Below are 12,884 nucleotides of genomic sequence, written 5' to 3' on the forward strand. Positions count from 1 at the left end.
TTGCTTTTACGCCAAACATAACGTTTTGTATTGTTGCCAAAAAGTTCAATTTTGGTTTCATCTGACCAGAGCACCTTCTTCCACATGTTTGGTGTGTCTCCCAGGTGGCTTGTGGCAAACTTTAAACAACACTTTTTATGGATATCTTTAAGAAATGGCTTTCTTCTTGCCACTCTTCCATAAAGGCCAGATTTGTGCAATATACGACTGATTGTTGTCCTATGGACAGAGTCTCCCACCTCAGCTGTAGATCTCTGCAGTTCATCCAGAGTGATCATGGGCCTCTTGGCTGCATCTCTGATCAGTCTTCTCCTTGTATGAGCTGAAAGTTTAGAGGGACGGCCAGGTCTTGGTAGATTTGCAGTGGTCTGATACTCCTTCCATTTCAATATTATCGCTTGCACAGTGCTCCTTGGGATGTTTAAAGCTTGGGAAATCTTTTTGTATCCAAATCCAGCTTTAAACTTCTTCACAACAGTATCTCGGACCTGCCTGGTGTGTTCCTTGTTCTTCATGATGCTCTCTGCGCTTTTAACGGACCTCTGAGACTATCACAGTGCAGGTGCATTTATACGGAGACTTGATTACACACAGGTGGATTGTATTTATCATCATTAGTCATTTAGGTCAACATTGGATCATTCAGAGATCCTCACTGAACTTATGGAGAGAGTTTGCTGCACTGAAAGTAAAGGGGCTGAATAATTTTGCACGCCCAATTTTTAAATTTTTGATATGTTAAAAAAGTTTGAAACATCCAATAAATGTCGTTCCACTTCATGATTGTGTCCCACTTGTTGTTGATTCTTCGCAAAAAAATACAGTTTTATATCTTTATGTTTGAAGCCTGAAATGTGGCAAAAGGTCACAAAGTTCAAGGGGGCCGAATACTTTCGCAAGGCACTGTACATTTCTGCTCTTTTGCACACCAGTATCTCTACTTGCACATCATCATATGCTCATTTATCACTCCCGTGTTAATCTGTTAAATTGTAACTATTCGCTCCTATGGCCTACCTCCTCATGCCTTTTGCACACACTGTATATAGACTTTCTTTTTTCTACTGTGTTATTGATTTGTTTATTGTGTTATTGGCTTGTTTATTGTTTACTCCATATGAAACTCTGTGTTGTTGTCTGTGTCACACTGCTTTGCTTTATCTTGGCCAGGTCGCAGTTGCAAATGAGAACTTGTTCTCAGCTAGCCTACCTGGTGAAATAAAAGTGAAGTAAAAAAATAAAAAATAAAATAAAAATAGGTTGTGGTGGTACTTCCGGTACAAAATACTAACTTGGTAAAACTAAATGTTAAAAAATGACCACATATGTCAAAGCAATAGATTATACCTTTCATTCTGGTAGTAAATGTCTATGCTCAAGCCTTGAGTCAAGGTGTTTGCTTTATTATCGTTTATTACATGTGGTAGCATGCTAGGTATTGTCTTTGGTAGCTAGCCCAAAAGCTAGTACAGTTGCGTTAACTGGAGCTCGCCAACAAGTTAACTGGCTAGGTAAAATTTAAATGGGGATAGGGAGAACTTTTTTCGTCGCCCAAATGGCAACTTAATTAGCTAGCTACTAAAAGATTGATAACTTGTGTTCAGCGACCAGTTAAAATCCAGTATTCCTTACCAAGCTTGCTAGCTTCAGTTAGCTTGTTAGCTAGCTACCGCTAGTAAATTTATGGGAAGGCTAGTGGAAATCTATGGGAAGGCTAGTGGAGATAGGGAGATTTGCAGTTTTTTGGCTTATGATTTTCCAGAAATCTACACACTATGCACCACAGTTAATTATAACAAAGCAAACGGGCTCAAGGAATATATTGAGCTTGAACATATGCCATTGGAAATTAAAGGTATACAGTACAGTCTAAAAAAATCTGTTTTTACATATTTTTTTTTTTTTTTTTACATTTTACTATATGTGCATCTCCACATGCAATTCGTAACAAAAGTAATGCTGCAACAACCGATTTTGCGAGTGGCCATGGGATTGGTCAAAATCTAGTATAGTGTATGGTCGATAGTACAACACCTAGCGACCTTGTCAACAGGTTTGGGACACTTAGTGTAATAACTTAGGTATTGGACTGACATGAGTTTGAGTCCCAGTCAGACTTCTCCCTGAATTTGCTGTATTGGTGTCAGTGTGGGATGCTACTCCTGTAAGGCCATCAAAAGTTTGTCTGTGTGCAAGACACATAAAAATCAGCAGAGCGGGTCATTAAAGTTAAAACTCTTACCTGGTTCATCACAGTTAGGCTGGCCAGTACCGGGTGGTTTCCTGGTCCCTGCCCTCTCCTGCCCCCTGTTGTCCACACACCAGCAGTGTCCTGTAGAACCGTGACACTGCAGTGCTCTGTACTGACCCTGCTCATCACACTGGGGTAAAAAACCCTCCACGATGGAGTACCCCTCAGGACTGGTTGTCTGGACACTGTCTCTGTGGTGTTCACATTGAGTCTTAGGCCTCTCAGTGTGATCTGTAGAGACAGGTAAAGGGTGCTCAGACACACATGCACATACAGAGACACAATTGTCTTAGTTGTTGTGCCAACTTAAATACTTATAGTAAGTTGAATTTAAAATGTTTATGTGGCACTGATTCAACTCAATGAGGAGTCAAACCAACTCTATTTTTTAAAGTTATGATAACAAATTAACTTTCCCAGTGTGCTCTACTTAAAAAAAACTGTTTTTAATATCTGTGTTTATTCATGTACATTGAGTGATTGATTGATTAATCTTATGCTACACAAATATCAAATACATACATTTTTCTAAAGTAATCCAATCATTTAGTTTGAACTTTTGCATCTGTTAATGAAATGGTTGTTCCAGTTAAAATGGCTTAGGTCTCCTCCCACTGTTTCTAACCCTGGCAGTCATTATGAATGCAGGATGTGGGTGAATACAAATTTAAAAACTGTTGGATGTCTTAACTCTGGCTGGATTCCAATAGAAATTACATTTCACGGCCTCCCCAGTTGGTGCAGCGGTCTAAGGCCCAAGTGCTTGAGGCGTCACTACAGATCCAGGTTCAATCCCGGGCTGTGTCGCAGTCAGCAGCAACCGGAAGACCCATGAGGCAATGCACAATTGGCCCAGCGTCGTCCGGGTTAGGGGAGAGTTTGGCCGGCCGGGATGTCCATGTCGCATCGCGCTCTAGCGACTCCTGTGGAAGGCCGGGCGCATGCACGCTGACACGGTCGTTTCCTCCGACACATTAGTGCGCCTGGCTTCCAGGTTAATAGAGCAGTGTGTCAAGAAGCAGTGTGGCTTTCAGAGGACGCATTGCTCTTGACCTTCGCCTCTCCCAAGTCCGTACGGGAGTTTCAGCAATGGGAAAAGAATGTAACTACCAATTGGAAATCACAAAATTGTGGAGAAAAAGGGGTAAAATAAAAAAATAAAAATTACAATTCACTTTGCAAGCCTGCATAATGTAAGGTAGGGCTGCAAAATTATGGCAATTTTCCAAGGTTTTACAGAAATCCCGGATGGAAAATTCCTGGAAATCCTTCAAACAGAATTTGTTTTTAAATCTGGGAAAATTAACAGAATTTTGCAACCATACTTGCAGACCTGATGTGGCCTGTAAATGATGAGTTTCAGGCCACTGTATTAGGGTAAAGCTAGGCCACATAATAAGGCCTTATGAGATAGCTAATGCACAGTTGTCGGAAGTTTACATACACTTAGGTTGGAGTCATTAAAACTCGTTTTTCAACCACTCCACAAATGTCTTGTTAACAAACTATAGTTTTGGCAAGTCGGTTAGGACATCGACTTTGTGCATGACACAAGTAATGTTTCCCACAATTGTTTACAGATGGATTATTTCACTTCTAATTCACGGTATGACAATTCCAGAGGGTCAGAAGTTTACATACACTAAGTTGACACATGCCTTTAAACAGCTTGGAAAATTCCAGAAAATGATGTCATGGCTTTAGAAGCTTCTGGTAGGCTAATTGACATAATTTGAGTCAATTGGAGGTGTACCTGTGGATTTATTTCAAGGCCTACCTTCAAACTCAGTGCCTCTTTGCTTGACATCATGGGAAAATCAAACGAAATCAGACAAGACCTCAGAAAAAAATGGTAGACCTCTTCAAGTCTGGTTCATCCTTGGGAGCAATTTCCAAATACCTGAAGGTATCACGTTCATCTGTACAAGCAATAGTACGCAAGTATATACACCATGGGACAACGCAGCCGTCCTACCGCTCAGGAAGGAGACGTTCTGTCTCCTAGAGATGAACGTACTTTGGTGCGAAAAGTGCAAATCAATCCCAGAACAACAGCAAAGGACTTTGTGAAGATGCTGGAGGAAACAGGTACAAAAGTATCTATAGCCACAGTAAAACTAGTCCTATGTCGACATAACCTGAAAGGCCGCTCAGCAAGGAAGAAGCCACTGCTCCAAAACTGACATAAAAAAGCCTACGTTTTGCAACTGCACATGGGGACAAAGATTGTACTTTTTGGAGAAATGTCCTCTGGTCTGATGAAAAGAAAATAGAAATGTTTGGCAATAATGACCATCGTTTTGTTTGGACGAAAAAGGGGGTGTCAGCATCATGTTGTGTGGGTGCTTTGCTGCAGGAGGGACTGGTGAACTTCACAAAATAGATGGCATCATGTGTAGGAAAATTTGGTGGATATATTGAAGCAACGTCTCAAGACATCAGTTAAAGCTTGGCCGCAAATGGGTCTTCCAAATGAAGAAGGACCCCAAGCATACTTCCAAAGCTGTGGCAAAATGGCTTAAGGACAACAAAGTCAAGGTATTGGAGTGGCCATCACAAAGCCCTGACCTCAATCCAATAGAAAATTTGTGGGCAGAACTGAAAAAGCGTGTGCGAGCAAGGAGGCCTTACAAACCTGGCTCAGTTACACCAGCTCTGTCAGGAGGAATGGGCCAAAATTCAACCAATTTATTCTGGGAAATTTGTGGAAGGCTACCCGAAACGTTTGACCCAAGTAAAACAATTTAAAGGCAATGCTACCAAACACTAATTGAGTGTATGTAAACGTCTGACCCACTGGGAATGTGTTAAAAGAAATAAAAGCTGAAATAAATCATTCTCTCTACTACTATTCTGAAATTTCATATACTTAAAATAAAGTGGTGATCCTAACTGATCTAAGACAGGGAATTTTTACTAGGATTAAATGTCAGGAATTGTGAAAAAACTGAGTTTAAATGTATTTGGCTAAGATGTACGTAAACTTCCGACTTTAATTATAATGATAACGAGTTTAATTATAATGATAACATTCGCCTAGGAACTCACTTGGTGGAGGCCAAAGGACTGAAAATTTATGAGTTTACAACCATGTCTCTGTCTCTAACAAATACAGTTATTGGGTGGTAACTATCCAATTCACTCTAAAAGGCAAGGCACGCTGGGAAATTATATTGCAGGCATGCCTTAGTGGGGGCATTAATCAACATTTTCAAGTTGATACAACTTAAATGTGGACGACCTACAGGGTCACAGTGACTATCGGTTTGAGTAATAACTACAAAATCACTTCATGGACTCAGATATATTTAGTGCAACAGTTTTTTTTACATTGAGTAATGACAGCACATTGGGGTTTGTAGTGACGGAATAGGGGAGAGAGGGGACACTGCTGTCTTGGGCCAATCAACTACGTAAACGTGCCTCATGTCTCAACCGCACTCTGCTCTCTCTGAGCTCTAGGCTAAAGCCAATACAGAGGAAGACAGCACGCTTCTGAACTTTTGCCATTTGAGTGTAATTAACTAACAGCTGTGTGTTTACTGATTATATTTGAGTTAAGGCTAATTGATCAAAATAAGTTCATCAGTTTTCCACATTTTTTTTGTAAACTTAGTTACATTTGAGTAATGGTAAATTATCGTTTTTAAGTAAGGTGGATTTTACTAAACTCAAGCATTTCAGGTACTGCAACTTATACTTATTAAGTGACTGACTTAAAAAAAGATAGTCGTGTTCACTTCACCATATTTATTTAATTTAACTAGTGTTTTTTATGTATAGAGAAATCATAAAGTCAGCTATTTAGGTTTCAGCTATTTAAGTTTCCTAAATTATTTTCGTTGAGGCAATCAGTTTTCTAAAAAATTTGAGAAGCCAGAAGTTATCCAGTGTGGAAATCGGCCCAATGTTTTCTTTGAGCATTGCTGTGTCTACTTAGTTGAAATCACCAATGAGCCATCGTAAAGTGTAGATATAACATGGATTCCAGTAGGCAAAACCATCTGCCAAGAGAGAAACTCCTCGACCTTTTGAAAAACCTGTTTCTAGGGGGTGTCAACACTTAACTGGTGTTTCCTTGACACGGAGGCCTCTCACTCTCCCTGACAGCTTTGTGGATGAAAACCCCCATCTGATGGTTTGACCCCTCTCAGGGTCAAACCAAAAATAAAATGATTTTTATTTTCCCCAAGTCCTTCAAAAGCTGTGTTGAATCTGTCGTGGCATCTGGAAGTTTGTACCACTGGTATAGTATGTTTAATGAGGCAATTACTGCTTCTCTCAGAAAAATAAGCACTTACAGACAATGTGGACACATCGTATATGAGGTTCAAGAGAGAGGGAGAACGTCGCTGGATGGTTTTGATATATAGGATTATAATAGAAAGTGTCTAGATTAATATATCAACAGGTTTCGCCAAAGAGTAAATGTGACTAGTTTCAGGAAACTAGGCGTACATCGCGCATCACTACTTCACAGGAGCGGCATTTGAACATAAACTTTTTTTTAAATCAAAATGCGTTTTTTTGGCAGATATGCCTTCTGGAACATGTGAACTTTCATGTGCCTTAATAAAACACTTGTATGCCATCTGTAAATACGAATACAATTGTTAAATTACGAGCCTAGTTGGTTTAGCCACGGAAAAAGAGAGGAACCTACCCGCTAGCCATGATTGGCTGAGATAATTTGATCATCAAAATTTGATCATATGCCTCCCTACACTGGCTTCCTGTTAAGGCAAGGGCTGATTTCAAGGTTTTACTGCTAACCTACAAAGCATTACATGGGCTTGCTCCTACCTATCTTTCCGATTTGGTCCTGTCGTACATACCTACACGTACGCTACAGTCACAAGACGCAGGCCTCCTAATTGTCCGTAGAAATTCTAAGCAAACAGCTGGAGGTAGGGCTTTCTCCTATAGAGCTCCATTTTTATGGAATGGTCTGCCTACCCATGTGAGAGACGCAGACTCAGTCTCAACCTTTAAGTCTTTACTAAAGACTCATCTCTTCAGTGGGTCGTATGATTGAGTGTAGTCTGGCCCAGGAGTGTGAAGGTGAATGGAGAGGCTCTGGAGCAACGACCCGCCCTTGCTGTCTCTGCCTGGCCGGTTCCCCTCTCTCCACTAAGTTTCTCTGCCTCTAACCCTATTACAGGGGCTGAGTCACTGGCTTACTAGGGCTCTTTCATACCGTCCCTAGGAGGGGTGCGTCACTTGAGTGGGTTGAGTCACTGATGTGAACTTCCTGTCTGGGTTGGCGCCCCCCCTTGGGTTGTGCCGCTGCGGAGATCTTTGTGGGCTATACTCGGCCTTGTCTCAGGATGGTAAGTTGGTGGTTGAAGATATCCCTCTAGTGGTGTGGAGGCTGTGCTTTGGCAAAGTGGGTGGGGTTATATCCTGCCTGTTTGGCCCTGTCCGGGGGTATCATCGGATGGGGCCACAGTGTCTCCTGACCCCTCCTGTCTAGCCTCCAGTATTTATGCTGCAGTAGTTTGTGTCGGGGGCTAGAGTCAGTCTGTTATATCTGGAGTACTTCTCCTGTCTTATCCGGTGTCCTGTGTAAATTTAAGTATGCTCTCTCTCTCTTTCTTTCTCTCTCTCGGAGGACCTGAGCCCTAGGACCATGCCTCAGGACTACCTGACATGATGACGCCGTGCTGCTGCTCCAGTTTCAACTGTTCTGCCTGCGGCTATGGAACCCTGACCTGTTCACAGGATGTGCTACCTGTCTCTCTAGAGACAGCAGGACCGGTAGAGATACTCTCAATGATCGGCTATGAAAAGCCAACTGACATTTACTCCTGAGGTGCTGACTTGTTGCACCCTCTACAACTACTGTGATTATTATTATTTGACCATGCTGGTCATTTATGAACATTTGAACATCTTGGCCATGTTCTGTTATAATCTCCACCTGGCACAGCCAGAAGAGGACTGGCCACCCCTCATAGCCTGGTTCTTCTCTAGGTTTTTTCCTAGGTTTTGGCCTTTCTAGGGAGTTTTTCCCAGCCACTGTGCTTCTACACCTGCATTGCTTGCTGTTTGGGGTTTTAGGCTGGGTTTCTGTACAGCACTTTGAGATATCAGCTGATGTAAGAAGGGCTATATAAATAGATTTGATTTGATGGGCTGGACATGCCGAGAGATGAGTTTGGATTGGTCTGCCATGTTATGTCTATAACATGAGCTGGTCAGGATGTGTAAGTAATCCTTTCTAACGCAGCTTTAAAATATGTATATATCACGTAGTAGAATTGCAAAAGTGTTTGTCTCCACTTTCTGGAGGACCGAGTTTTGAAATCAGTCGAATGACCGGTGGAATTAGAGTATGATAGCTAACGAAATGGAGAAAATTATGGCATTTGATTGCACATATGCAGAGGGAGTCAAAGAGAACACACAGAAGTCTGTTTTATAAAACACCTGTCTCTGGATTACATCATCAAACTAAGGGCAACCATGGCATACGTGACAGAGAAGGAGAAGCGTCCATCCACGGGTAAGATAGTCTAGCTAGCTACATTTTCAGATATTATACATTTCATTTAGTCAGAAAGTCGTTTTCATTTCAAGTTAAAGCGTACTGTTAGCTAGCTAGCTACTGTTACATGTATGATCTGTGTAGTAATATTATTCGGATCTCAGAGCCATTTGTATCGCTAGTTATAGCCTAATGTTAGCTAGCTAGCGAACATTGAACCTGGTTGGTTAGCTACCTGCAGATTCATGCAGGTTAGTAACATTATGAGTTGGGATTATGGTTCATAGTTTATCTAGCTACATGTCTAAACAAAAGACTTCACTATGCAATTAACCATTTTACTACACCTTCTGTGTATGTGTTTACCAGAGATGGTATTGTGAAGAACAAAATGACCTGCACCAAAGTGAAATTAGGATAAAACATTGGGTCAACGAGACAATGTCCAAGTTCTAATATTCTCCGGTAGAATGCCCTGCTTCTATTTTGTCACACTCACAACGGTAAACTATTTTCTAAAATTGGCTCGCCATTACCTTGTAAAAAATGATCATTATTTTCCTGTAATAATGAGTACAAATTTGCTAAAGTGAAGATGTCAGCTATATGATATGGTTATTAGTTGAACTGGCAAGCCAGCTAACTTAGCATTAGCTAACAAGCTAGAAATGAACCAAAACATTGTTTAGAAAGTTGCTTTTAGTTTCCTGGTTTGCTAGATTTACATATACTAAATACATTTTTAAACGGATTAGTTTATTGTTGTTAAAATACACTACCTATTTTGGACCACCAGGCTGCTGATATCATGCAGACTGTAGTTTTTGTGTTTATACTTTTTCATAACGACAATGACATGTTTGATGTTGGATGACAATAGAATGTTCATGATGTCACTGGGCCAACTGTCGATAGATGTAATATAAACCAGCCTTTCGTCTTGAAATCTTTGGTACATGGCCTCACATGTCAATCCTTAAAGAGATGGGTGGGGCTAAGTGGGGCTAAGGCTTAAGAGGGTGTGAACAATGCTGAATGAGTGTAGACAAATAAGAGCTCTCCAGTAGGTTTACAAAAATATTCAAGGGTCATTTTCTCAAAAGTGAGGCAGCAAGTTTATCAACTTTCAAAGCATGTTTACTTTCCCATTGTTCCTCAACTGTAGTGTATGATATAGCATTTTCTAACTCTGAGTCTCTACTTTTAACCAATGTAAAAAACACAAATTGAGACGGTCAGTCAGAAATATCGACAGTCAAAAGATGGGGGTCAGAAGAGTTTAGGTTTACCAAAAGACAAACTTGATGGGATAACGTAACAGTTTAACACAACAAACTGACAATAGATCATACTGGGGACGTAAGATCCAGATGAACATTGCTAAGAGCCTTTTTACACACAGCAAATCTGACATTGAAGTGAGGCAGATCTTACTTCACATATTTCCTTAGTGTAAAAAGACCATACACTTCTTCTAGTCTCTACACATCACAGTGTTCTGCTCTTGATCATATCGCTTTTTTCCTCAGAGAAAAAATGTGAGGTTTTACACCAGAGAGAGGCTATTATCACTATTTTCAACTTTGTGTGAAATAGAAAAATTTGCTCAACACCATTGAAAACATTATATATTTTTTAAGTGCTGTCTCTTTGAAAAGTGTGTTCAGTATGTGTGTGCATGTGATATGCTGTGTCTGAGCAGGTCTCACCTGGTCTGTCGCAGTTGGTGGGGGGAGTTCTGGGCAAAGTCCTGGTCCCTGCTCTCTCCTGCCCCCTACTGTCCACACACCAGCAGTGTCCTGTGGAGCCATGGCACTGCAGGGCTCTGTACTGACCCTGCTCATCACACTGGGGGACAAAGGCCCCCGGAGCAAGGCCTCCAGGAACAGGCCGAGGCCCTCGGGGAGACAGCCCACCCTGCAGGCTGTCTCTGTGCTGCTCACACTGTGTCTTAGGGCGCTCCGGATGCCCTGAGAACCAAGAAACATGGCAAACAAGACCTGAGACAAGATTCAGTACAACTAGCCTAAGTCCCATATCTATGGTGACTCAAAGCTTGTTGGAAGACAGTGCCACTAACTACTAGTCCTAGTGCACATTTTAAGATTTTGAGACAGTGTGGCACAAAAGCTAATCTAGTTTGCTTTGAAGTCTAAGTTTAAATGAGCATCACCATTGCTAGGGACACACTGGAAGCCGTCTCCTTGGAAATCATATTGACACTGGCACTGGAAGGAGCCCAGAGTGTTGGAGCAGGTGGCCTGGGGATGGCAGGGCTGAGAGCGGCACTCGTCCAAGTCTGTGGCACAACAAGCATACTGTAGATTCAATCACCAAACATGAGAAATGAGGCCAAGTGGACAATATCATAGAACTGGGATCTGGTGGGAGGGGTCTTTCACACACTATAGAGCCTTAACTTGAATGTCCCCTCTAGTGATTCTAGTTCTATGGCCAACATTAGGAGAGGAGAAAGGGAGGAAGGGTTAAATAAAAGGTGGTGTTAAGCGGCCTGGAGGCAAATTCCCTAACTTAGTAGCAACGCTAGCCAGGCTTATAAACTGGTACATAACTACACATTTACTTGCCTTACTTTTCCTCCTCTACTGCTACAAAAATGATAACTAAACTGAATGAACATTGAACCAATAGTAGTAATAATACATGGGACTCCCTTTTCATTTTGTGAGTCACCTGTGGCGCTTTGGCTGCCTCTTGTTTGCTAACTACCGTTGATCATTGTGATTTTTTTGGCTTAATAGGATTTCTTGCTAATAGTTTGACCTTTTGTTGGCTGCTGAGTCTTGGTTGCCAAGTGTTAGCATTTCTTTTTACTAACTGCCAGTTTTAAAGCCCTGTTTTCCCTACGGATGCACCGCGACCTGGATATTGTGTGTCAGAGGGCCTACAAACATAGGGTCTTGTGCAGAAAATACATACGCATCATGGATAAAGATATTGACATGATGTGCTTCACAGAAACCTCGCAGCAGCCAAATGACTTTATGGTGCTTAATCAAGCTACATCCCCAGACTATGTGTAACTATAAAAACCTTGCTCTGTGGATCGGGGTGGGCGGCTTGCTGTTATCCATCATATAGACTTAAAGATGAAAGTCCTTCCAACAGGTATGCCTTTGCTATCGAGTTCTTGTCTCTCCTGGATTGTTTCAACATCACACAGCATGTGCAGTTTCCCCACACACAACCACTTTGATTATTATTTGACCCTGCTGGGAATCTATGAATATTTGAAGATCTAGAAGAACAATCTGTTCTTACTGGCCATGTACTCTTATAACACACTGCTCTCGGCCAGCTTTCTAATAATTGATTGGATTTACACTACCATTCAAAAGTTTGGGCTCACTTAGAAATGTCCTTGTTTTTGAAAGAAAAGCACATTTTTTTTGTCCATTCAAATAACATCAAATTGATAAGAAATACAGTGTAGACATGGTTAATGTTGTAAATGACTATTGTAGCTGGAAACGGCAGATTTTTAATGGAATATCTACATAGGCGTACAGAGGCCCATTATCAGCAACCAAGTTTATCATTTTAAAAGGCTAATTGATCAATAGAAAACCACAGCTGAAAACGGTTGTTCTGATTAAAGAAGCAATAAAAAACTGTCCTTCTTTAGACTAGTTGAGTATCTAGAGCAGTGGTTCTCAACCCTGGTCTTGGGGACCCAAAGGGGGTGCACATTTTTGTTTTTGCCCTAGCACTACACACCTGATTCAAATCAACAACTCCTCTTCAGGCTTTGATGATTTGAATCAGTTGTGTAGTGCTAGGGAAAAAACACAAATGTGCACCCCTTTGGGTCACAAAGACCAGGGTTGAGAACCACTGATCAAGCGCATCAGCATTTGTGGGTTCGATTACAGGCTCAAAATGGCCAGAAATAAATACCTTTTTTTCTGAAACTCGTCAGTCTGTTTTTGTTCTGAGAAATCAAGGCTATTCCATGCAAGAAATTGCCAAGAAACTCAAGATCTCGCATGTTATGTTCTGTTAATTACTGATGTCCCCTTTAAGGATGGAGCACCCTTGGTCATGCGCAGTGTTGTTCTATGTTATTCTGGTACTAACTAGTTTGAGTAAATGTGAAGCTCCAGTTCAATTGCTTGTATTCCGAGT

General features: G+C 41.3%; 1 protein-coding gene across 6 annotated transcripts in view; it reads right to left on the reverse strand.

Annotated features, from left to right (window-relative positions):
• Positions 1-12,884, reverse strand: part of nid2a (nidogen 2a (osteonidogen)) — a 113,210-nt gene that overhangs the window by 31,726 nt on the left and 68,600 nt on the right. For all 6 annotated transcript variants that reach the window (XM_036962901.1, XM_036962900.1, XM_021584308.2 and 3 more), the window contains 3 exons: positions 10,912-11,037; positions 10,448-10,708; positions 2,243-2,482 (listed from right to left, as the gene is read on the reverse strand). In XM_036962901.1, coding sequence (XP_036818796.1) covers positions 2,243-2,482; positions 10,448-10,708; positions 10,912-11,037 — 627 coding nt within the window. The remainder of the gene's footprint in view (positions 1-2,242; positions 2,483-10,447; positions 10,709-10,911; positions 11,038-12,884) is intronic.

Source organism: Oncorhynchus mykiss, chromosome 25, assembly GCF_013265735.2.
Source record: "Oncorhynchus mykiss isolate Arlee chromosome 25, USDA_OmykA_1.1, whole genome shotgun sequence".
Lineage (NCBI taxonomy): Eukaryota > Metazoa > Chordata > Actinopteri > Salmoniformes > Salmonidae > Oncorhynchus > Oncorhynchus mykiss.